Source organism: Cuculus canorus, chromosome 1 (genome assembly GCF_017976375.1).
Source record: "Cuculus canorus isolate bCucCan1 chromosome 1, bCucCan1.pri, whole genome shotgun sequence".
Taxonomy (NCBI): domain Eukaryota; kingdom Metazoa; phylum Chordata; class Aves; order Cuculiformes; family Cuculidae; genus Cuculus; species Cuculus canorus.
In genome coordinates this window covers 201,693,411-201,720,488 of record NC_071401.1, presented here as the reverse complement: position 1 = coordinate 201,720,488, position 27,078 = coordinate 201,693,411, and the positions used below count along the sequence as shown (strand labels likewise).

Here is a 27,078-nt window from a genome sequence, read left to right as displayed (position 1 = left end):
TATCTAAAGTAATAATACATACTGTATTCTCCTCATCCGTTTCATTTTCCTTATTGGAGTCTGTAAGGTAATCTGTGTTTTCTTCTTCCTCTTCTTCACCTTCCTCCTCCTCATTGTCAGAGCCCTCCTGAAATAGTCAGTTTTAAAATCTGAGAACAGAATAACTTCTGACTGTTTTTAAAACAAAGAGACCGCTTGCATCTGATTCTTTATAGACATTTTGTACCCTTCCCACTCTCTCTCCACCTGAATCGGTTTAGTTTAGTTCAGTCTTAGTAGAATCATAGACTCATTAAGTTTCAAAAGACCTCAAGCTCATCAAGTCTGTCAGCCCCACACCACCATGCCTACTAAACCACATGCTGAAGTGCCACATCTACACATTTTTTTAACATCTCCAGGGATGGAGACTCCCCCACTTCCCTGGGCAGCCAGTTCCAATGCTTCATCATTCTTTCAAAGAATTTTTTCCTAGTATTCAATCTAAACCCCCCCTGGTGCAACGGGAGGCCACTTCCTCTTGTCCTATCACTTTTTACTTGGGAGAGGAGTACATTTGCTTGTTATGTTTTGTACTTAATGTTTCAGTCGGGACTCAATCGGCTTTATCTGCCATTTTCACAAACATATAGCAGAAAACGGGGGAATAGTGGCTGATAAACCAAACGTTTGTGCTGCCACTCAGAGAGAACACAACAAGGTGGAGGAATGGATTGACAAGAACTCAGGAAGGTCAATGAAGAGAAATGTGGAGCCCTACACACCAGGAGCAATAACCCGATGCACTAGTACAGGCGGGAGGTTGCCCATCTGGAAAGCAGCTTAGGAAAACAGACAGACCAAGAACCAGCAATGCACCCTTGCAGCAAAGCCAGCTGACTGCATCCTGGGCTGCATTAGGAAATAGTGTTGTCAACAGGTCAAAGGAGGTGATCCTGCTGCTTGCCGAGCGCTGGTAAGACATCTGGAGTGCTGTGCCCAGGTGAGTTCTCCAGTACAAGACAGACATGGACATACTGGAGGAAGACCAACAATAGGCTGTGAAGATCATTAAGGGACTGGAACATCTGTCATAGCGGAGGCTGAGAGAGATAGCATTGTTTAGTCTGGGGAACCAGACGGCTTGAGGTTGGGTGGGAGATCTCCATGGTACCCAAAGTGAGTGAGAAAAGAAGAGGGAGTTGGACTCTTCTCAGTGGTGTCCAGTGGACATAAGTTAAAAAAATTCATTTAAACCTAAGAAAAAAAGCTCTTCTTTACTGGTGTAAAGGAACAAATTGCCTGAAGAGGTTGTGGATATTCAAAACCTGATTGGACATTGCCTCAGGCAACCTGCTGTAGGTGATCCTACTTTGAGCAAGGCAGCTTGGACAAGATCATCCAAAGTCCTTTCTTATGATTCTAATAATATTATTAATTTGTGGGTTATGGCAAAAACCCAGCCAAACATCAGGAATGTTAATGCTGAGAGGCACAGTCTGAAATACAGCTTGTCAGTAAACCAGCCAACCCAAGCACAGAGAGAAAAAATGTTTCCCGTTTCCTTCATGAACTCATTTTCTCATAAAACTACCATTATCATATCAACTTTGCTGTGTCACAGTGACAAGTTAGAATTTCTATGTACACATCTGGGTTTTTTATTGGCCCCACCACTTTTGATTCAAAAGATTACTGGCAGAGTAAACAAGGAAGGTTGTTACGCTCCATAAATCTTTTATTTATTCATACTATACAGGCACACTATAAACACCTGTTATTTCTTCTACATGACTGCTTTGACGTCTAGTCACTACATTTGCTTTACAACAGATAAAGAAAATTATCTGTAAGTGTTTTCATGCCAAAAAAAAATCGAAGGCATCATTTTGTTGAGAAGCAGCACATACCCTGAGCAAAGTTGTAATGTTCAAGTTTTCAGGATAATTTCTTTGGAATAAGCCACAGATACTGTGTTCAGTTTTCCATACATAGAGAACTGAGATGGAAATGTCCCCAGAGTACTGACTGGGTTGTGCATACCCACATTTCACCTGCTAGCTCTGTGACACAGGAGGACTTCAGAAAGTTTTTTTGCGAGGCAAGGTAAATTATTAAGTTCACCTCTTCTTCTGGCTCATTTACTTCACTTTCATTTCCAGACTGTTCCTCTGTCTCTGCTCCACCTTCCTCCTCCTCTTCATCCTCTTCCAGGTTCTCTCCTTCCGTAATAGAATCTTTGGAATCTTTGTCATTCACAATTCCTAAAATTTGGAAAAAAAGAAAGAAATGGAACAAGAATTAGAACATTAGAACACATGAAACCGCTCAAACTATATTTGGAAGACCTCTTGAAAAGTCCATTGTTACCAAACACAAACTTCCAGTGGGTCATAATATTCGACTGCTGAATGAAACATTTTCAATATATAGTTAACTTACATGTAAAGGGTAACAGTTTCCCTGCCAGAAAAGGAGGAAAACATAATGGAGAATGTTTAAAATCTTCCATAGAACAGCAATCAAGAAGCTGCACTGTGCAAAATGCTTCAAAACATCCTCAAAATGAAAGTGCAATCTTACTGAAACATGCACTGAAATAGAAGCACTAAGTTACAGACGCTCTGCAAAACCAACAGAACCCAGAATATATCAAGCCTGTATAGATTTAGTTCCAGTATCTCACAGCATCAGTTAACAGTTTTGAAACAATAATTTTCTCAGCCTGTAATAAACCTGACTCTTTCCCAATGCTCTGATGCTGCAGTTGAACCTATGATAGTGTAGGTGTCTATATAATCTTTAGGAAATAGAGTCTCATCTAAAAGTATTATCTAGTCCTCTCATCCTACTTGTGGACAGGACTTGACAGTTCTTTCACTGTGTATTAGTTCATCTTGCAGTTTTCCTTACTAACCTGCTTGCCACCTCTGGCCCTCAAAACATTTTAGTTTTGTCTGTGTGCAAGGTATCATGCATATCTCTCAATCTCTGTTTCAAAAAGCCATCCTTCAATGTAATACCCTTACCTCTATCACTCCTGCAGTAATGAAAAAAACACAAGTCTTAGTTTCTTTTAACGCTTCATTGTCAAATTAAGTCTCAGATATAGATTTTAATCAGAATTGTTTCCAGAGAAAATATCGAAGAATTAGGCATGGTTCTGATGGCAGGAAAAAATGAATTTATTTTTTTTTTTTTTTTTAGTGAACAGCTATAGCAAAAATTCAGTGATCCAATGCCAAACAGAACAAACTTCAGTCTATGTCTGCTCTCAGACATTCTTTTATTGTATTTTTTCATTAACTTACAAAACCACTCAGTCCTCTAGAGGATCGTGGTTTAAGCTAGCAGAAAGTGATGCTGATGTTGGCCTTCTGAGATACATCAGATGAAAGCCAGTATTTTTTCAAAGACTTTCCTAAGGAATCAAAGCCAGTGTTTTTTCAAAGACTTTCCTAAAGAGTCAATACAGTCACCATGCAGTTTGTCATTCAGATGTTGACCTTATACCAACCACACTTAGGGCTAGCCGTTAAAGTTTTCTGGACATCAGTTCTGTGCTTGTGGCATTCCTCGTTTGCTTTCTGCCATACACAAAGAACAAATGCAATAGTATGCAATTCTTAGGCAGGAGTCTAGATTCTGGATATACGTGTGCTTTGGGGCATACCAGATTTGTTTTTTCTACTCCACCTCCAGATGCCTTTAACAGAAACAATATGCAGACGACACACACAAGAGTCAGGTGTCTACAACAATCTCACTAGCTTCAGGAGGAGGCGAATTTTTAGAGCCATGCTGAAATCAGAAAAACCTCAGAAATTAAACGGTATATAGTATGAAAGGTATATATTGGGGTTGGAAGTAGATTATCTTTAAAGTCCCTTCCAGCCCAAACTATTCTCTGATTCTATATATGGTTGTATGGTAGTCATTGGGGGTTTCAGTTCTGTGTGAATGCACACATACATACACACACACTTCCTCCTTAATATTCCATGTGTTTCAAAGCATTCTTTTTCCTCCTCCCTATCTGTAAACACTGTGCTGTTCAAATTATGTGCTGCTCCACAACTACATGCAAGACAACCTTCCCAAGAGCACCTTCAAACAGTTCTATTTAATAGGAGGACTTGGAACTATCGCACCCTAGACTGCTGTTGAATAACAAGCAAGTAATATCAAGAAAGGAAACAGACTTGGGACAACCCTCACCCCCCTTTAAAAGGCTGTACTGTTGATGGGCTTTGATTGTGCCAAAACAAACACAATAAAATGCTCTCCAACACTTGCTTTCCTTCAGTGACCATGTTGCCCCCTTAACTACATTGAATCCAACTGCTATGATGGTGATGGTGACTCAGAGAACAGAAGTTCTTACAATTTATAGAAAGAAATTGCTGATTATCTTTTAAAATAATACTACAATTTATGTAACTGCTTGTAAATTACTTCTCAGTTATCATTTTGAAAGCATAAAAGCTAATAATTTCAAATATACCATAAGAAAATTGCTATCTGCATTTCAGTTACTACACAGGCAATTTTAAGGCATGAGATTAAATGAACAGTGTATTGAAAAAAAATTCCTCCTAAGCCAGAAATTGCAATATTTTACCTGGCAATTACATACACTCAGCTCACTGGATTATTCTTAAAAAAAAAAAAAAAAAAGGGTTATTCTTAAAAATTGAACTTGATCAACTAGATGAAGGCTCTAATTAACACTTACAGAGTGTAACATTTACACATAAAAGCTTTTAATGAACAAGCTGGTCTTCTGAAGATTAGATAACAGCTCCACTTAATGAAAAGTGAGCACAGTATTATCCAATAATTACTAAGAACCCACAGGTACATAAGGTTTACAGGTTAGTGATTGTAGCAGTCTTAGATACACACTAACCAGTATTTCATCAACTGAGGAGTGCAGCAAGCCAAGCCTTTTTCTCCTGAAATTAAGTGATTTTTAACACAGCAAGATCTATACATATACACCACTGTAATCTTAGCAGGAACTATAAACTAGCACACAACCCTGCCAACAGATACATTTTAAGAACAAAATACCCCACTTTAATAATCTAATCAAAGCTTTAATTCATTAAAAGGAAATAATCCTCTGGCCTCTACAAAATGTAAAGCTCATTCACAATTATTCCAAAGGAAGCGTAAGGCTCAAAGTACCTGGCAGCATTTTAAAAGTGAAACATTCTCTCTTTTGTTGTAGTCTTACACTAATGTTTACTTTTGACACAGCAACTTCTTTCAAATCCAGGACTGGGAAGGAACAGAATTGCAAGCAACCAATCTATCAAAATGACCGTGCTGGTTTCCATCAGTGCTCACCAGCCCAGAGGCTGCAGTAATTACTGTGCAAATACTCCTTGCTTTTTGTAGAATGCGCTTCCTAAATTTTTCTGTTTAAATTCATAGTTTTCTTCCTCATCATTTGCACCATAGTCCTCCATACACACAACTCCTCTCCAACTAGTACTATATTAACAGTATTCATATTGACTTTTTGTTTTAAACACTGAATGGCTTGGGAAGTATGGAAATCCCACGTGATCTCTACGGTGATCAGAAAAGTGCTACGAACTCCCAAAAATATTTCTATCATGAGAGTAAGGAGACTATATAATGAGAATAACAGTAGCTACCTATCATCATCACCGTACAGAGGGGAATTTTAAGAAATACAGGAATCAACTAAAAGACCTCATTTCCCTTGTACATTTTCTTACCTAATTTTATTAAGAATTCTCGTTCCAAGTCTTGCACCTGTCTGACAGCTTCTTCCAGAGAACTGCAAAGCTTTATCTTTGGTCTCAGCAGTTCCAGTGTATCACTGATCATATAGTCTATGTCTATAGGAAATGGGTGGTCTTTTGTCCAAACGTCCAGGCTTTTTTTCCACCAAACATACCGCTAGAATACAAAATATTCAAATAAAGTTTATTAATGACAACGTGCATTTAATACTTTGATGCCTAGTCCCAGTACAGTAGAAAACAAAAAATTTCACATCACTGCTCTCCTGTTTCACACAACTATTAGATATTTTGGTATCACTAAATATTGTTTTATAACATTGGATATCACAAACATTAAGACTATGCTCCTTTTATCATAACAACTGTAAGAAGTATGAAGACTGAGCAAAAAAGTAGTAGAAGTGTCTACTAATGGTAGATTATTTCTATGAGATGAGTGCTTACTCATCCAGATTTCCACTCCTTCTTTCATAGAATTCCAAGAACATAAATTCCCCCAAAAATCAAATTATGGGGAGAAGGGGAAATGTCATGAAGTTTTAAGACTGCAGCTACCATTAATTGACTTACCCAGTTCACTTCAGAACAAATTCATACATAGCTCATACAATAAAATTATAAGAAATAAATGTTGCACTTAAGTCAATGCTGACGTTAAGTGAACTTAACAGTAGAACAGGAGAATAAACAGGTTGCAAAAATTGCATGTGAAAATGAAGTATAAGTAACAACCTTCACTTAAAAGCCTACATGGTCAAAAGGAACACCTGTTGAAAATACAAGGTGTATCAAAAACATGACTTCTTCACTAACAAGTTTGTTTTGGGATTAAAAATAGACCGTACTGCAGTTCGAAACTTTATTTTACAGCTCATATACAGATGAAGGATATGTCTCCTGATTACCCGAAATAAGTTATCAGTATCCTTGGTTTAGTATAATTTAAAGAGAAGCAGAAAGAAAAAAGGAAAAGGGAAGAAAGGAAAAGGGAAGAAAGGAAAAGGGAAGAAAGGAAAAGGGAAGAAAGGAAAAGGGAAGAAAGGAAAAGGGAAGAAAGGAAAAGGGAAGAAAGGAAAAGGGAAGAAAGGAAAAGGGAAGAAAGGAAAAGGGAAGAAAGGAAAAGGGAAGAAAGGAAAAGGGAAGAAAGGAAAAGGGAAGAAAGGAAAAGGGAAGAAAGGAAAAGGGAAGAAGGGAAGAAGGGAAGAAGGGAAAAGGGAAAAGGGAAAAGGGAAAAGGGAAAAGGGAAAAGGGAAAAGGGAAAAGGGAAAAGGGGAAAAGGGAAAAGGGAAAAGGGAAAAGGGAAAAAGGAAAAGGGAAAAAAGGAAAAGGGAAAAGGGAAAAGGGAAAAAGGAAAAGGGAAAAAGGAAAAGGGAAAAAGGAAAAGGGAAAAAGGAAAAGGGAAAAAGGAAAAGGGAAAAAGGAAAAGGGAAAAAGGAAAAGGGAAAAAGGAAAAGGGAAAAAGGAAAAGGGAAAAAGGAAAAGAGCAAAAAGGAAAAGACAAAAAAGGAAAAGAGAAAAAAAGGAAAAGAAAACTCATTTTCCTCAAGCTGCTGGCTACGCTCTTGCCAACGCAATGTAGAACATTCTTGGTCTTCATCACCCTAACAGTGCAGAACTTAATGTCAGGTTCATACAGCTTAGCAGTCCCAGCTCTATTCCTGCAAAGCTGATTTCTAGCTGGTCAATGCCACACTGTATTGCTGCATGGCGCTATTCCATCCCAATCAGTGGACTAGATATTTATCTCTGCTGAAATTCAGAAGGTTTCTGTCAGCCCATTTCTCCACTTGTTGAGAACCCCTGAGGGTCAGATCTAAACTTTCAATCTATCAGCTACTAGTCCAGTGTCCTGCAGCTTGCTGGAACACCAGTAACATCTACATAACTGAATGTACACTTCACTTTAATGTAAAACAGCTGTAACAGTATTCTAAAAACTACAGTGACATATTCACAGAAATACATAACAGACTGACCTACGTGAACTACGCTAAGCTGGGTGGAAGCGTGGATCTGATGGAGGGTGGGGAGGCTCTGCAAAGGGATCTGAACAGGCTGGACCACTGGGCTGAGACCAATGGGATGAGGTTTAACAAAGCCAAATGCTGGGTCCTGCACTTGGAGCACAACAACCCCATACAGTGCTACAGACTAGAGGAAGAGTGGCTAGAAAGCTGCCTAGAGGAGAAGGACCTGGGGACGCTGGTTGACAGCTGACTGAACATGAGCCAGCAGTGTGCCCAGGTGGCCAAGAAGGCCCATGGGATCTTGGCTTGTATCAGAAACAGCATCACCAGTAGGTCCAGGGAGGTTATTCTCCCTCTGTACTCAGCACTAGTGAGACCACACCTTGAATATTGTGTTCAGTCCTGGGCCCCTTACCACAAGAACGATGTTGAGGCTCTGGAGCGTGTCCAGAGAAGAACAACGAAGCTGGTGAGGGGGCTGGAGAACAAGTCTTATGAGGAGTGGCTGAGAGAGCTGGGGTTGTTTAGCCTGGAGAAGAGGAGGCTGAGAGGAGACCTTATTGCTCTCTACAACTACCCGAAAGGAGGTTGTGGAGAGGAGGGAGCTGGCCTCTTCTCTCAAGTTACAGGGAATAAGACAAGAGGGAATGGCCTCAAGCTCCACCAGGGGAGGTTCAGGAAAAAATTTTTCACAGAAAGGGTCATTGGGCACTGGAACAGGCTGTCCTGGGAGGTGGTTGAATCACCTTCCCTGGAGGTGTTCAAGGGACGGGTGGATGAGGTGCTGAGGAGCATGGTTTAGGGATTGTTCGTAATGGTTGGACTCGATGATCCAGTAGGTCCTTTCCAACCTAGTGATTCTATGAGCTTGTCAAAGCAATCTACAGAACTAAATAAAACTTAGTTTATAATACCTGAAAGTATACAAGGAAGCAATCAAGTTTTCGTTTGCTGGATCCTCTGTCAAAATACTGCCCGCAGGTGTCGAGGATTGTACAGACTAGTCTGATTCTGAACAGATGCTCTGGAGGGTCCAGTGGACTAGGGCTACCATCAGGGTTAACACCAAATGATGTGAAAGAATACAGAGTTCGAAATATTACAGCTGATTCCACCATTCGATAATTGTAGAGCTCCCCCAAAAACTTAGCACTGCTGATTCGCCGTTGGTTAAACTTTGGCTGGTTAACCTTTATTAAAAAAAAGAACAAAAAAAAACCAACAAAACTTTAATCATACTGGCACAATAGCATCCATCTTTGTGAAAGGTTGTGGGTTTTTTTTCATAAAGAAAAAAATCAGTATAAAAACTGGTAAGAATTCAGAATGGTTATTTATGGCTATATACATTACACAAAATTAAACAGTAAAAAGTAGTTATGAAAGCTGGTCAACTAGTAGTTATTATATAAGTTCAGATGAATTTATCATACACTCTGTCTTAAATACATGACAATTTTTCACTGCCCAGAAAGTTCTTGTATTTATAATTTCTACTAAAATACGGATTAGTCTCCAAAGTTGCTTGAAATTGCATCAATCACACTACACTGTGAAAGAATAAGTTGCATGTCCTTACTGTAAGTAGGGCATAACACCTGTCCTAGTAATCTTTGCAGTTTGTCAGGGTTTGGGATGTGCGTGTTTAAAATTTCAGTAAACCTACATCAAGACAAACACCTGAGATAGATAAGTCAGACAAAAAAAAAACCCTAATTCAAGGATTCTTTTCTTTAAGCATGATTATTTTAACTGTTTTCTTTTTGACATAAGCAGATGAGTACAGCTTAATACAAATGCTAGTTGTTTACCTCCATTCCTAGTCGAATATCCTCTAGCACTCCATCCACAACATGAATTCCAACATCCTCTTGGTAAAGGACTAACCCCGCCAAGAGGTTGGCTACACAGTGAATGCTATTGTATTTCACATTCCAGATGTTGATCATACAGCATATTACATAGTCTTTTACTTCCGCATCCTGCCAAGGCAGCTTGCGCATCTGTCTCAGGACCTAAAGCAAATTTTAAGACAAGCTTAACATTTTAGCCAGCAAAACATCAAGATACTTGCTGTCATTCCCCCATCTTTCAAGCTGGGATGAAATCCCTGGAAGGACCTGCAAGCAACTTTATTCTCTTTTTCAAGCATCCCCAACATCTGCAGTATCTACAGAAAATTTACATATAAACCAGCTGCTGTCTTCTTGTGACTAATCAAGCTATCCAGATCCATTCCATAATATCCTTGCTCTTACAGTCTGTATTTAACTGTAGTCTTTTTGTCCGTTACTCTGAACACAAGAAACTTAGCACAAGGATTCGTATTCCATTCTCTTTGTACAGCACTTAATGCTGTGGAGGATTTAATTCCATGACTGGAGTTTCTGTGCGCTACAACAGAAGAATTGAAACTGTCTTAATCAGGGACACAAAAAATGATCCCTCTTCTTTGCAATTAAAAAAATTATAACCCTCCTCAAACCCTCCAAAATTTGTTACTACATCACTTCCAGTAAAACCTGTATTAAGGATTTCAAAAGGATTTACCTTCTCTGTGGTGACCTTGGAGAGATCCTTGTAAAGAAGCTTACGAATATATTCCTGCAAAGGAGGACGTTTTTTCTTCACAGTTTTTTCAGCTGGAGGGGGATTACAGTAGTAATAGGCATTTTCTACCATTGTAACATAGCGCGCATCAAGATGCATTGCTTGTTTTTTTCTCATCATTTGTTCCTGGAAATAAACACAGATGATTAGTGAAAGATGTTGGCACACTGCATTTCCCAGCCAAAGGCTTTTATTTTTATATCTGGGATAAATGAAACATCAAAGGCTGCAGAAAAATAAGTTAAAGGTTGGGTGAAGAAAAGAAAGGACAAAGCCTATATATGATTCCATGTTGCTATTGCCAAGGTCACTGTTCTTCAAAAATCCCTATTTTTGTAATTGTTCACCACAAAACAAGGTTTCAGAAAAGTTATATAAAGTTTAACTTGAAATCTAAACATCTAGATAAATGGTTAATAAGACTATAAGCCACTCTATTCAAAACATGATTTTATTCATCTAAAGCAGCTGAAATGCAGATTTCTTGACACAATCATCATAAGATCTAATTTCACATCAATATGTGACTCCAGAGAGTTTATAGTGATGGTTTCACACGAATTTTCAACGTGTTAGGCAATGGTATTTTTCTTACCATGTGCTCCATTGTTACCGTTTACTCAAGCAGAACAGACTGCAAGGAAAACAGTTCCTACCATGAAGCAGTATACCAGGAAAATCAGGCAAGTTGAAGATTACTACATCAACACTAATTACTGTGCTTAACTGTAAGGATTGTCCCAGTTTTCCTCACTGAATACAGTCTTTTCTCCGTATTTCATTTTTGATATGTACTTTAAATTTTATTTTATGGGTTTTGAAAATTTCTTGGATCTAAAAATTCTGTATAAGAAGAAATGAAGCAGTTATAGGCCACCGATTTTTACAGTTAAAGGTGAGGATGAATTTAGTTCCATTATGAAACAATTCTCTTTACACAGATGTGCTTACATATCTGTGTAATTGTATAAACTATATCAGATAATGTACATTGTACAATCCTATATATTTAAAAACACTCTAAGTTGGTTCAACAGGAAAAGAAACTGCACTGGCGCAGTCATTATTTAATAGAGGTTGGCCACACAGCAATTCACAGCATCAAACAAAAACTAAGCAAAACTAAGGTGCAAATACTGTTTTATCACCACACACAACCATTAGTAAGGACATTCATGCAGTCCAGTAAAGTAGTGGAAAGAGTTTAAATCATCTTTGTTGGTGAAAAAGCCCAGTTTTCATTATGATGGACTTCACATGAAGCACAAACAATTTCAAGTTTCTTTTACGAGGCAGTGGGATTCAGTTTAACCAAAATGTACATGTACTTAAAATAGCTCCTTGATCTTCAGTTTCAGCTTCTATTTCAATGATAAAGAGCAGTTTTGTGTAACACGGTAACCCAACAAATAAGGCAACTCTCTTCCTAGATTATATGCTGCTGCTTCTATGAAGGTCTCAATCTGACACCAAGACATTTTAACCTTTTCTGTGACACAAATGGCTTCTCCTTTGACTCCCTAACTGAGAATGTTCCTCTCCAAATGGGAAATTCCTGTCAAGTAGTAGCAAATTTACCTACAGGTGCCTAAAAGGTGCACAGCACTTTTAAAAACTGAGTACGTAAATTATCTTATGTGGGGGAAAACCACTTAAGAGTAGAAAGTTCCAAAACCTTACCATGCCATATATGTTAATATTATCTTTGTGAATTTTTTTTTCTTTTTTAAATGCATCAGGAGAAAAACACACCTTTGCTGCCTTAATGACATTTAACATGTTTTACTATAAAGTGCAAAATCAAGTAGGGCAAACCAAAGCATAACATAAAATGCAGAAGGGCTTGCAAATAAAATTTTAGAAGCCCTAAAGCTAAATAATTTGAATATTTTCCTGTTATAAGTTGTACATTATACTGTAAGTAATAGTATATACATACATATTATGTAAATATAATTAAAATCTTTCTTCCCAGAACAGACTATGCACTACTCCAAGTCTCCAATCACGGTAACTTATCTTTTTTTTTTGAGCAATCCCAAGTGTACATTCCAAGTGGATGGTATTAGTCTCAATCTCTAGTAAAAGTCATCACCATTTTAAGCAACTGTGTATGTTTTAATCCTCTTCCATTTAAGGAAGCAAGCTAGGTGGGAAAGAGAAACCATAATAATTTACTACCTACAACTACATAAATCTTGACACATTTCAGAAGAAAAAAGCAAGACCTGCAGTCTGAAGACCTTGACGGTAATTAACTACTACAACGGACTTCATTTCATTAGACTAAAATTAAGAACTACAAAAGTAAAGCACTACATGTGAATATTAGGTTTCTGTTCTTTCTTTGATAAAGAGAGGTCACAAACAACATTAAACTGTCCAAGTTAAACTAATAAAAGGGTTTGGGCTTTGTTTTCTTGCTGACTAACAAAACCTCTCTGTACATAGCATATACTGCAGCACAAAGATTGAGAAAGTCATCGTGTAACAGCTAACAGACAGAAAGAGCCCAAATCAGAAAAGCATTTCAGCATGACTGACATTGAAATGATCGGATTGTACTGACCTGTTTGGCTCCTCCTTCCCTTTACAAGCTACACCGCTCTGCCCTGCTACTCCTTCCAACAGTTCAAAAGCAATATTCTAAATCTCAGAAGCACAGTATTGTTAGTGAATTAACAGTCTCATTCTAACTACTAGTACTTTGTCTGTAAAAACAATGTTCTCCCACAGGCTGAACTTCATCTATCATAGGTGTCACCTTGAGAATTGAGCCACTGTGAGCTATGTTCCATGTTTATAAACACAAGTGATCTTGACCTAAAGCTTAAACAGACAATTTGACCCAACTGTCTAAGTTATAGGATTAAAAAGGAATCAGAAGGCTTTTAATACCAAAACTTCAAATATTCCTTTAACAAGACCACAACAGCATTACAGGCGAATTCATTATTTCAAAATGATTACATTACAGAAACATAGATCAAGATAACGTTCATCTTCCTTCCAAAGCATCAATTCAAATAATCCATTTATCAACAAGACAATCCTAAATCCAAGTTACTTTTACATTAATACTTTAAATTACGTAAAGAACAATTAATTTGAAAGACATGCCAAGAAAAATGATTCAGAGGAATAAACATGGCCCTGACAAAATAATCTTTAAATGATTTGTAGAACCTGACGGTACTTCCACAAAAACAGAATGTGTTCATTAGATGTTTCTCTAGAATAAGTCATAGCGCCGCTAAGTTTGTTGCCCTCTATAAAATGCTTTACTTTAGAATTAATTTTCCTTTCATTACTTATTTCAAAAAAATCCATTCTTCACTATGACTTTCTTCCACACCGGGATAAAGCAATGCTGTCTCTAATCGGAGACACAAAGCCTGTTTGGCATCTTACTGTATAATATAAAGCCAGCAGTAAAGATTAAGATCAATAATTATTGGGAAGATCAGTGGGCCTTAGTTCTACCCTATAAGCGTAATGAATAAGATCAGATTTACATCTACTACAAAGATTTTTACCACAAGATTCTAATTGGCTTGCTTTGGAAGTAATCTTTCCTATAGTTTGTTTACACTAACTGGTACCATAGGATTACAGCCCAATGTATGTAATACTATTTAAGTTAAAATCCATCTCCAGTTTCTACAGGGCAACATTAGAAGATACAGCTATTATGATGGTTGCAAAATATAAATCTGCTTAGCCTGGTTTATGTCTTAATAGACATTTCAAACTTATTTGCCATCTCCATCTTTTCTTGGTTCCTCAATGCATAGGAAAAGACTACTTATCTGAAATCTTGTAAGGCTTTAAGCCTCAGTTATTGAAACAGTGTTTGTGGTTTGTCTTACATTTCACAGTCAAGTCCTGTTTAGCATTCACCCAGCAGATCTCAGCGATACAGCTAGCAATTGTAGTGCATAAGACTGAAGGCAGTCAACTATGAAAAGCAGCTCTGGTAAAAGATATTTAGTTTTTCCCGACTTCTAAAATTTTTATTAACTACAAAAAATGGTAGCAATGAGCAATGTGTCTTTTAAAATGGTGTTTTCAGGGGAAAGATATTTGATTATGGAAAGGAATATATTTAATAATAAAACACAGCAGCTGGCAAATGTTTAGAAAATAGAGAGACTCAAACCTTTCAAGATAAAATGCACGCTGTAAGAAAAAACATGAGCCAAGAACTTGCAGTTGATTGTTCATCTCCTACCTCTTGCAACTACACCACTGCACAAATGCTATGGCGTTCAAAGAGGTTCAGAAAGAAATAGCATTTTGTGGAAAATAAACTGTAAATCAATATACCCGTATGCAACAACTGCTTCTCCATTAATGCTACAGAATGAGGTTACAGAATGAGAAGGTAGACTATAGCTTCAGAGAAAGACCTGCCAAGTGCAACCCAGTGCTTTGATAAGAAAGGAGACAAATACAGAAGAGACAGTGATATTTCACAGCTTGAATGCCGTGTCTCTAGAAGGAAACTTCAGACACTTAAACCACTCCCTTTCAGAAGGGCAAACCCTGTCCACTTTCTCCCCCAAGTTTCTTTCTTCACTGCATATACACGTTTATATTCTTTCTGCAGTGCACAGATTTGAAGGGAACATTAGAACATATTCAAACTTCCAATACAACAGCACGGCCTATTACTGGGTCGGTATCTGCTAAAGCTGCTTTTAATTTAAATTAATACAATTACCTGTTTCTAGTGTCAATCTTTGAAAGATTTCTTCAGCCATCTTTGACTCCGTTGCTTGCCTAGGACACAGTTCTATTTTCAAGCCAGTAAACACATTGTTCGGGGCTTGAATTCATGCATTAAAAAAGGACTCAAAGCTATTATTTTTAAACCTTTGTCAGTGCTTATCTAGACTTACGGGTACGACTTCTACTCTTAATTGCCAACCTCTACTTCTAAAACTTCTTCCCTTAGTGTCTCCATACACTCATTCTTCACATTTAGAACCTCAGATCACTACAAATGGCACAGAAACCACCTGTTTCACAATTGTCTTCACCTCCAGCTGAAATATCTTATCTCTGGTTCTATCACTACCATTTTCACACTGACAATACCTTAGGCTTGTTCGCATACAAATACAATATTCTTTCAACTTCGTCCTTTATTCTTTCAACTTCGTCCTTTGTTTTTGCCCTATTTCTGTATTATTTGTAGTTTAAAAGCAATAGTGTTTTGCTTCGGAAATTTAATTCATTATCTACACTTTCTTCTAAGTCAAGAACAGATTTACAGGGCAACTGGAGTCCACTAGAATACTTCCAGAAATCTGTTCTCACAGGAGGTGCAATCTCAGAGCTGAGACAGAAATGGACAGGCTATAAATAACAACATGATACAAGTCCACAGGACCACAAAGACTGATAGTGCCAAAGCAGCCTAGGACTTGAACACACATAATATCAGTCTGTCTCAGTCCCGTTCCACAAGGAGGCAAGACATCCTCCCTGAGCACTCAGAGTATAACTTAATGGACACTTTAGTTTACTAGTGCGTGAACACTGTAACTGATGATTAAGATATTAATCTCAATCATCACTATGGTCAGACCACATCACAAAGCCAGACAATACAAGTAGGAAGTGATTTAATTCAGTAAATTACACCCTCCCCCATTAGACAATTAGTTTTCTCTTACCAGAAGAACACTGGTTCTTAAGTGAGATTCTGGCGATCTGAAGAGGAATCTTCCACAGGTTTCCAGCAGAGTACATGCCATTTCAATATGGTGATGAGAAAAGTCTGACAGAAGCATCTGGTACACATTTATATAAACACACAGCTTATTAGGTATCTTTTTCAACTGCAGAAAAAAGTTAGATCTACCATACTTTACACTTTCGTTGTGCACCATGTTGTTTTAGAAAGAAAACAAACCGATTTCACCAACTAGATGTTACCAAAAATCAAAATACTATATCTCACTAAAAAAGTATTGTAAGAACAGTCTAGACCACAAGCCTAGGCTCCAGAAATATGAACAGGATGCTCCCAAAACATGGCATTAAAAGACCACAATATTAAATACTATAATCCCCCTCATACCTCTTGCAACTTGGTCATATCTGCTTTAAAATTCCTGCTGCCAGACTGGAAAACCAAATAATACTGCACGAGTAACCTCAAAGCACATCTAATTTAATTGTATTGTTTAAGTTATGCAATTACTAAAAATCAAAGCTTTGCATTCCACAATGTTTTATAGATGAGAAGAAAAATTATAACTGCCTAAGAATTTTGCTTCAATACCTACTCAATGAATAGAAACTAATCCCACAGGAAGGGATCTTAACCAGTGTTAGCCTTCAGCTACCATTTATAAAAGGCACTTCTATTTTTTTAAACCCTATTTTTAATTTGTGACTTGACAAAAGTACGTTTGAATATTTATCAGCATGCAATTTGAGATTACACGCCTAGAGTTTTATGATTTCCAAAGATTTGTTCTTTTCCTCAACAAAAAAAAAAGTAAAATGGCATATAAGCCTCTCCTTGCATCACTGAAAACTTTTCTGCCTCAAACTCCACCTCCTTACTGCTATTTTCCCTGAAAAAGCACTCACTGAAATCAACATAATCAACATTCTGCAATGTCAAGCAGATGAATAAGTAGCTATGTCCACCATCGCTTTAAAAAGAAAATTGTACATAACCAACTGCTAATAAAGGTGGAAATTTATTTTAATATATTCCTACCGTTAGAAAAATTAAAACATTCTGACTCCTAGAAGAGCTACTGAAGTCTTGACATACACAGCAGCAACAGACATCAGAGTTTAAAGCATCATACACATGAACTAATGGATAACCATCAGCAATAGACATATGAAGGGAGATAGTACGTGGACACATTATCAGCATCTATAGAACTAGAGGCCAAATACAACACTAACCTTCAAACAGTGGAGAGTATCGTTCTTGGAGAACATCTTAAACTTTGTAAGCTCACCAATAAATCTCACGGTTTTATTCTTTGTCTCAATGTTGATCTGGTCCTTTTTTCTTACCTAAAAAAAATAAATATTTATTTCAGGCCCTCAAAAATACCTACTTGGATCCAGATGTACATGACAAACCTTGGAATTCAGCAGCATTTGATATCTGTTTGGCTCCTTATGCTCTACTCTTACCTATCACTGGGTTTCCTAAATCTCTTTATGGCCTTGTTCTTCAAAAGCTTCTGAATTTCCTTCCTCAGCACTGCCTCCCTCCAAACCAAAGTCCTCTAACATATCTACAGCTATAACAGATCTCAAGCTGGCCACCCCCATGTCACAGTGAAGAAGTGGTTAACTATTTTAGAGCCTGTATTTTTAGAATCAGTAAGTAGTCTCTGTATGACTAAAAGCAGATGTATAGTCCCTAAAGAAATATTCAACACAGACGTACAAATCTAGTATTCTAGAACAAGTCCCATCAGATGACAGAAAAATATTTAGTGAATTTAGAAATTTTACACCTACATATCAAATGTTATTTTATTCCCCAAAGGATGTCTACTATCAGAGCAGTTAATTTGAACTCAAAAAACTAGATCAACAAAACATACGTGAAACCTGAAATCCCCTTTCAGCATGGAACAAAGATCCTCCGCTACATCAGACATACAGGGATGCAGTGTGGCAACCAGTCTTGCATAAAATGGTAGCAAATCCAACCTGCAAACAAAGCAGATAAAACAGAAAACTAATTTCTAGATAAAAATGTGTTTGACTACAAGTATGGGTACTATTTTACCTATGAAAAGAAAGAATGTGCATATAGCAACACAGCTACACAGATGCAGTTTTACAGGCTCATACTTCAGAGTGCAGTATCATTTAAAAATAACAATAGAAGAAGGTACACTGCCACACCTTACTGGGAACCTTCACGGCTGATTTCCATTCAAAACTACTGTCTTTGATGAAATGTGAAACACCATATAACTATGGGGATTTGACCTTCAAGGAATTACTGGGTACAAACAAAATTTAGATCCCTCTCAACATGCAAAATGAAAAATTCATACAGAAAACTCCATTCGTTATTGCCATTTTATTTTAAATTTTTGAGTAGTAGCAAACATAACCAGGAAGGCAAGAACACATTTATTTTTAGAGCAGTGAACTTCCAGATGAACGTAGCAGTGTGATGTGGCAATTCTTCTCCCTGCAACTCAGCTCATACTCCCACAAATCATAATATTTCTAGTATTTTCTATAGAACTTCCTTTTTTTCTTTTCTCTCTCCTTCAAGTCCATTTCATAACATCACTCGTTTCCCTCAGAGAATTTTTTTCCTTCCTTTGTCTCTTTCCATCAAAGACTAACTGGTTGTAAAAATGCAATAAATGCCCTTAAATCTAGTTGTAGCATCGTGTAACAGGACACAGAATATAACAGCTGCTTTGCAGAAATGCGCATGTATCACTTTCAAATGCAGAGAAACCAATTGCCCTCTAAGGCCTCATAATATAATTTAACAAGCTGAAGAAAGTGATTTTGGTTTATTTTCAGAACAGAAGTTAATGCTGCAAACAGATGGACTGGAGAACAATCCTACTGTTTTAAGTGGAGAGAAACATCTTAAAATTGAATGCTCCAAGTGAGAAATCGCCTGTAAGGGAAAAACTGATCTTGAGTTTACACTTTATGAAGGATTAAGGTTTTTACCTATTGCTATGGGAAATGGAAAAAAAACATGCTGCCAAAAAAAATCTAGAAGCCCAGCCGATACAGAGAGCTTGCCCTGGTACAAATTAAAACTGGAAAAGTATCAAGAAAAAAAGCCCAGAGCAAAGCACACACAACTGCCTCCCCTCTCCTTTCTGCTGCTACAGCACTAGAACACACTTCCAAGATCTTTAATATCAACTCACAGAGAGAGATAGTTATGTATATATACTTTGGATTAGAAGCATCAGAATATACCACCTGAAAGAGGCAGAGCTAAGCAGCCTCTGGATAATACATAAAACTCCTGGTGAAACATTGCAGGTATCCTGGTTACCTATTTAACAGTTTTTATTCTTTCTTGTTAATCAATAACTGCAACGGTATTTACATTTTTCAAGCCTGCTGGAACACAGAGTCAAGGATGACTACCCACAGCAAATTACTACCATGTTATTAAGCATTTAGCCATTAACCCTCAGAGAAGAAGTGAAAGTCTCCTTACTTCACTCACACACAAGCTAAACTAAAACAGTCCTTCGGCTGAACTGAGGAGGTGTGTTTTAATTGAGGTAATTTCTTTATGGCATCTCTTTTAAGACAAACAGCAGAAAGTTTTATTCTGGTCTGAACAAGTACCTGCCTGCTGAGAGCTAATAATTTCATGTGTGTAAACAGAACATACCTGAGGGAAAATTAAAGTCTTAGAGCACATTGTTGTTACTGACTCACAGAACACAAAAGGTTTCTTCATGGGGAAGAACACTAAGACTGGGTATTTCTAAATAGGTGAAATATAATCAGGAAAAGTCTTGAGTCAATTACTGTGAAATCGCAATCAGAGATTGAATTCATTACACCTCTCAAAGAGGAGACAAAAAATTGTGTTCTGAAGTGGAGAGACTGTAGTACCAGTGGCACCATCTACTGGTGCCTGCATTAAGGTCGATCCTACCGGTTTTTTTTTTGTTTTCTTTTGCCTTCAAAGGCATTTCTTTCTCTTCAGAAGGGAGGCAGGTATTAACTGAAAAAGCCACAAAGCCCACAGTATTGCTTTCTCTTCCTGCTCTTCTGCATTACGAAGCAAGATCTAGCGTCAGGGATGAGTCAGTTACTCCCTGAATCCTGTATTAAGCACATGGAATAGTAACTGCATAGTAAAAACCCACCACTTCTGAGCACTTTCATTTGAACCACATGCCTTGGACTGAAATTTAGTCAACTCTGGATCACATGGACTGCATTTCAGTGAAATATCTGAGAGCGTATCTTGTATTTTTGCAGAATGTGATTTTTTTTTAATAAACTAAGACTTTTCTCAATTGCAATTTCTTAATTACATCCAAAATTTTATACTCAGAAGGAGTAAAGGGGAATTTTGTATATTTATTAACTGGGACTCTACCAGAAGGACAGCTTAAAGAATGAAGCAACAGTGCAAAAACTCCTGCTTCACAAGCATAATCTAGATAAATGCAGTGCATTCAACAGGGCCTGAACAGGTACAAACTGCCACCCACGCTGCTCAGAGGGAAAAGAACAATGCTGTGGAGTTGCCAGCCTGTCAGATAAGCACTTTTTGGTTTTGTTTCTTAGCTGTGGCATAAAATCCTTATCTCAAGAAACAACCCTGAATTTTATTCTCATATGAAAGAGGCCACTGAAACACTGATAAGTCGAGCTCAGTTGAACAAAAAAGACCTTGTTACTGAGGATTCTCAGAGTGCTGAAAGAAGTTACGTATACAGAAGAAACGCAACTTTTAAGTTAAATTGCTCAGTACTATTCCACATTTGAGAAGCAGCCAATTTCTGTACTAAATAGCCAATAAAAACGCTAAAATTTCCATATGATGAGCAAGAGTAAACTTGCTTAGTAAACTTGCAACTTCTCCATAGATGGAAATGTCAAATAATTCAGAAGCCACAAAAGCCACTACTTGCTCTTTGGCATTTGTCTAGAATTGTTTAGATTTTAAAGCCTAAAAAGGGAATTTAAACTTTTCATATTGAAGTTGAAAAAAATTGAATAAAATTGCAATATGCAGTTAAATATAAATAATTATGTGTATCTGTAAAGGAAGATCATTCAGTTAAATGACAAAGAATTACACATAAAGGCCCTAAAACTGCAAGCAGTATGGGTTAAATCACCCTACTGTCACTTTAGTGCAAATATATAGTCCTGCATAAAAGGCTAATACTGAGTTTTAAATCAATCCTCCTCCAATGTAAATTTGAAAGCCACTTGTACAGTAGCTCTGAAAAATCTTTTTTAAAAGGCTTTCTGTTCTGTTGGGGGTTCAAATCACAGCTGAAAACGTAAATGCGAACCATTTGTAAGTATTCAACAGGGCAGTGCAGTGATGTTGATTCTAACACTAATCTACCATTTGCTGAAGGAAAAAAATAAATCTCTTTTTTTGTCAAATTAAGTTTTCTGCCTCGAAGAATCTTGCATTTATTCCAATCTATTCAACCTTAGCAGGAGCAAGAAAGCTCCCTAGTAATCCCGCCTAACAAATTTGACTTTAGTGTCTGCATTACTTCTCAACACGAAAACAGTTTTGTATTTTCTCGGTAAAATTGTTATGCCTGCACATTTCCCAAAACTGATCTCTCAAGAAGAAAGAGAGCTTATTCCGTTACTGAAATATCTTATTAAGTCTAGCAGCTAGACTTTGACAATGTTATCTGAAATTCCTGGGCACTAAATGCTTTTGGAAAACATACTGAATTATCGACATCCTTAGGGACATTGTTGCTCTGAGCCTTTCACAAAAAAAAACCAAAAAAAAAAAACCACAAACCAAACCAAAAAAACACCTCCTTCAGAATATAACCACAACAAGCTTTGATCTCCCATGGGATCCCGGAGAACAGGATATTGCAGACACTCCTAGGATTAGTAAAACTAGTAAGCAACACTCACAACAGAGGGTAAAGCAAAAACATTGTTAACTCATAGTGTAATACACAAAGCTTTAAAACAGTGTTTTATATAATGTTCTAAATGAATTTTTAGCATTTCATAGCAGTCCTCGGTACTGTGGTGCCAAATACACACCTGGAGTTTTCCCACAAGGATTATAAATGTTGATTTCAAGACAGAAAGCAGAACTGCTCCCTTACCATCTGCAGTAATAAAGCTAACTTAATTAGGATAGATTGCCCTTTAAAATCATCTGCATCTATGGACAATTCAGCTGGTATTTTACTTGCGACTGGTTATAGTTCAGAACAAGAAGCTTCATCAACACCTTGCTTCTCCTACTCAATAGCCAGCAGTTGGGCAAAAGAACAGACAGATACCTACAAGTGGATTTAAGATCTTACAATTGGAAGCTGGAGTATTAGTTAGTCCAGCAGGTCTTGGAGCAGCCAGCAGAAAAAAGGTATTAAAAAAGAACTGTACATGGAAAATTAATATTTATTCTTAAGAATAACTAATAAATATAACTAAAAATGGTGATAACCTGAGCCATTTGCTTCAGTATTAGTTCTAATTATTGTAGAACAGAGCTGTCAGGAAGTCAGCAGCTTCTGAAGCCAATCACACACTACGTATATTAAACTGAGTTCCTACAAAAAAATTTCTCTTTTAAAAGTTATTATTTTTGAAACAAATTCACTGTACGTGTTCTAAGCTATGAGAAAAAGTTCTTTGCAAATTGTGTTTTGATGCATTTCATGATTACCAGCAGGCTAATAAATAGAAATCTCGTTTCCTCTACATCATAAATTTGGGATGAACAGCACCTTGTTATGTCTAACTCAGGATATTCAACTGCCACCTCCTCTGTCAGTAATTCATATTTCAGGCACAATCAGGTCTTTATCAAAGTCTCCAAAGACTGAAGTGTCAAAATAAGTTTGAGAGAAAAGAGTACATAAGAGAATGAAACATTATGTGCACTTTAATTTCAAAGCTAGGATCATCGTAGTCAGGTTAGTGCACACAAACAAACCATTGTTTATATGCAGCAGGTTATAAGCACAGCAGATGCTTATTACAGATGGGATGTAGAAATACGCTACAATTAAGGTTGAAAACACAGTGTAAGAAGTGATTAAAACTAAGGAAAAACAAAACACCAAAGTCTGTTTATTCAAAGCAGTGGTCTACACAACCCTTGAGACAAAACGGACACTCAAACTATGCTTTTTCCCTCCTAGTGCTAAAAAAGAATTGAAGCAAAGTGGTGTGAACCAATTCCAAGATGATGATGAAACATTTCAAGCTAAAAGCAGCATCAAAACAACCTTCACAGGAGAAAGAGGGCAAAGTGGAGCAAGAAAAGTGACTCCTTCATAATTGCATCTATTTAAGGTGCACTTATTTAAGGTATAAGACTACTAGAGAGCAGAGAAATACCTTATGCTTCCAATTAATATAACATTTTAATATTTGCAATCATTTTGGTAAGCAAGGCTCCTCCTGCAAGAGCAGGGATCTTGCTTACACAAAGACGGACAAGGAGAAATGGCAAAACTCTACATAAATAGATGAGGCCAGGCTCAAACTCTTATACTTATTGTCTCTAAACTCCAGCTCTGTTCCAGAAGACACAAGGCTGTGTAATGGCTATTAACTGTATCAGAATTAACATACCACAAGTAATCCTCCTTCCTGAATGACTATTCACAGGTTCTTATGTAAAAAAAGAGTGCAAGTTCTCTGAATGAAGCATATCCTCCTTTTTTGATAGAAGGTTTGTTTTGCTGTTTTCATGGTTTAAAAAAGTCATGGAAAGATCCATTATAAACACACAAGTACCAGAAAAGAGAAACAAATTACTGCGAAAATTTACACCGCTATGGCAAACTATTGTAATGAATTGCTAGATTATTAATTCTAAATTTTTCTTTGGTGCTCTAGCATAAATGACTCCAGCAGCACACATCAAATTAACCAAATGCAACTTGGAATATGCAGTGGTGTTCAATAATTTAAACAGTTAAAAAAAATTATGCATATATTAAATTAAATTAAATAACCAAAGGCTGAATCCAGCATGTTCCCTTTCAGTTCTTACCTTTGCCTAGGAACTATGAAAAGTGCTCGTACTAGTTTTCTTCTGTTGGCTTTTGTATTCATATTCATGCAAAAATCCATTGCCGCCTATAAAAAGAAAAGTCAATACGATACTTCACCTTTAATAGAGCCTTTTTTTACTTAAAGCAATATAGCATGCTTTTCAAAAGCATCTTTTACAGAGCTATTCCTGTTACATGCAGCTGCTTTAAAAACAACTGTAAGAAAAAAAAAAAATCTTCATTTTTGCTGGTTAGAAAACACATCCAGCTACAGGAATACAGACCAATTCATACTAATACAAGGAAGAAAGCAGCTTTAGGTAGACGGGGAGTAATTTGTCAGGGAGTGACAGGAGGGAAAAAGGAAAAAGCCAAGTCTACCTCTGAAATAAACTAACACATAAGAAAACAGGTAGACAAAACCAATATCCCATGGTATTTAGGCAATGACTAAGTGAAAAATCTGTATTTCCTCCTGGTTAAAACCAAATTCAGCCACTTATAGACCCCAAAGCTCCAAATCTTTATTTTTAATCAATCTGATCGAGCATTACAGCTTTCAAAAGTGGAAAAAATGAAAACTATGACTGTACCTTGTCTATGAGGTCTCTGTTGACACAATTTGGAAGCTGCTGAAGAAAAGCATCTACTATAAGTTTTAAATGAGATCCAGTACTGGCTTCTTCATCCTCTTGTTCTAACAGAGTGAAATAAACAAGTAGCAAACATCTTTAAGCTATGAAACATATGCATTCACTACCACACTCCCTAAAGACACTGCATTTGTCATGCTTAGTTGTTAAATATTCATCCATATATTTAAAACACAAACAAAAAAGAGATGAATACAAAATTTGATTATAATGTAAAAAAAAAATTAAAAAATCATTGATTGTCGATGCTGACAAAGGTCAAAGAGTATCACCATTAAGAGCTGTCCTTATATTCATAAAGTTCCCTACCTCCTAATCAGTAGCAACAACAAATATATATTCCTAGAAAACTATCATAATTTCTTTAGGTTATCAAAAGGAGGACCAGAAAAAGGTCCCAATCTGGGGGAAAATAGCCCCAAAACATCTTAATGTAACTGCGTGTTCTACTTTATGTGCATTTGCCCTGCAAGAAAAATAGAAATTTTGATCAAAAATGTCCATTAAGGTCATTCTTTCATCCAGTACATTCTCAACATCTTTTCACTTCAGCAAGTAAAATTTAGAGTCCAACTTAATTCCTTTGGCTGTACAGAAATCAGAAAATAGAACCATAAAGCAACAAGGAGGAGGGCTGATTGAAAGCTTGTTTTTCAAGCAAATGCTTCTGTGTACTTTGCAACACAATAAACTGCTGTAGTGACCTCTATCTGCTAAGTGACCGAATAACACTATTCAAGTAAAAGACCGCTGGACAGCTCTACCCCTTGAAAATCAGATTGTCTGACCTCAGCTACAAAGATGTCACCAGACCAATTCCCCTACAGTTACCCTTTAATTGTAAAACGCACTGTATGCTTTAGAGATTTTCCAGATTTTCCTTAAGTCCAAGAGAAGAGTCCAGTTTGCTCTACCACACAACGTGAGCCAAAAGCACTGATCTACATCACAGGTGCTTGGAGAGAACCCTTCCTTGGCCAAAGCAACACAAAAGAACACTGCTTCCTGGAAAAGGAACATCATGATGTCTGGTTTCCTTTCAGTTTGTGGATGTCCATACAGTCTGGGGGATGATGTGATTGAGCAGCCTTGCAGAGAAGGACTTAGGGGTGCTGGTTGATGACAAGCTGGACACAAGCCAGCAATGTGCACTCACAGCCCAGGCAGCCAACCGTATCCTGGGCTGCATCAAAAGAAGCCTGGCCAGCAGGTTGAGGGAGGTGATTCTGCCTCTCTACTCCACTCTCATCAGGCCCTACCTGGAGTCCTGGGTCCAGCTCTGGAATCCCCAACATAAGGATACAGAACTGTTGGAACAGGTTGAAGAGGAGGGGTACAAAGATGACCAGAGGGCTGGAGCACCTCTCCTATGAGGACAGGCCGAGAGAGTTGGAGTTGTTCAGCCTGGAGAAAAGAAGGCTCCAGGGAAATGTAGCAGCCTTCCAGTACCTGAAAGGGTACTACAGGAAAGCTGGGCAGGGACTTTTTGCAAGGCCACGTAGTGACAGGACAAGGGAGAATGGCTTTAAACTGGAAGGGGAAGATTTAGATGAGACATTAGAAAGAAATTCTTCACGGTGAGGGTGCTGAGGCATTGGCACAGGTCGCCCAGGGAAGCTGTGGCTGCCTCCTCCCTGGAGGTGTTCAAGGCGAGGCTGGATGGGGCCTTGAGCAGCCTGGTCTTGAACAGTCTGTCCCTGCCCATAGCGTGGGGGTTGGAACTCGATGATCTTTGAGGTCCTTCCCAACCCAAACCATTCTACAGTTCTATGATCTGAAAGCAGAACAGAGACAGACTTCAAAAAGGTGAATAAGGTGGTGAAATTGCCAACCCAAATAAACTACAAAACACTCAAGACTTGGTGAATTCACTTTGTCTTTACAAGCAACACAGTAAGGTAAATCAACATAGAGACTGAAGTTCCTTTCTCAGTTTACTGAAAGACAAAGAGAAAAAGATGCTACATTGTAGGACATTTTTTATTGTTTTTAGGAGACAGCTTGGAGCAGGGGTTGAGCTTAGGTAGAGAAATACTAAACATTGTTCCAAGGAACACTGCCAGCCATTGCATTTTGAAGATGCTAGAGATTAAAGCAGATCACATGGTCTCTTCTCTTGTGCAGGATACTAGAATTTAGAAGAACAAGAGAGATGGGTTCCTTAAGAAAGGAGCACAAAGAAAAGGAAGACGTTACAGATGTTCGTACGAGAGGACCATGAAGTCTTATACACTTAATGGAACCCCAAGTCTGTCATCACCCATACAGTCAGAGTTAGAGTGCACTAGGATTCATGCAACAGCTTCAACCAACCAGTTTTGACTAGCAAATCCTGTTTAAATGCATTCTTCTATTT

The 27,078-nt window shown here is 37.6% G+C and overlaps 1 protein-coding gene across 4 annotated transcripts in view; it reads right to left on the bottom strand.

The window, feature by feature from the left end:
* Positions 1 to 27,078, bottom strand: part of UPF2 (UPF2 regulator of nonsense mediated mRNA decay) — a 72,480-nt gene that overhangs the window by 27,167 nt on the left and 18,235 nt on the right. For 3 of the 4 annotated variants that reach the window (XR_008448538.1, XM_054058923.1, XM_054058936.1), the window contains 11 exons: positions 24,663 to 24,766; positions 24,069 to 24,154; positions 17,929 to 18,037; positions 17,273 to 17,386; positions 16,018 to 16,134; positions 10,277 to 10,462; positions 9,538 to 9,741; positions 8,641 to 8,916; positions 5,730 to 5,913; positions 2,104 to 2,243; positions 23 to 127 (listed from right to left, as the gene is read on the bottom strand). Coding sequence is in view for 2 of the 4 variants with exons in the window: in XM_054058923.1 (XP_053914898.1) it covers positions 23 to 127; positions 2,104 to 2,243; positions 5,730 to 5,913; positions 8,641 to 8,916; positions 9,538 to 9,741; positions 10,277 to 10,462; positions 16,018 to 16,134; positions 17,273 to 17,386; positions 17,929 to 18,037; positions 24,069 to 24,154; positions 24,663 to 24,766 (1,625 nt within the window). In the remaining 2 variants the exon portion in view is untranslated. Of the gene's footprint in view, positions 1 to 22; positions 128 to 2,033; positions 2,244 to 5,729; positions 5,914 to 8,640; positions 8,917 to 9,537; positions 9,742 to 10,276; positions 10,463 to 16,017; positions 16,135 to 17,272; positions 17,387 to 17,928; positions 18,038 to 24,068; positions 24,155 to 24,662; positions 24,767 to 27,078 lie in introns of all 4 variants that reach the window. The other variant, XR_008448539.1, reaches the window with a different exon arrangement.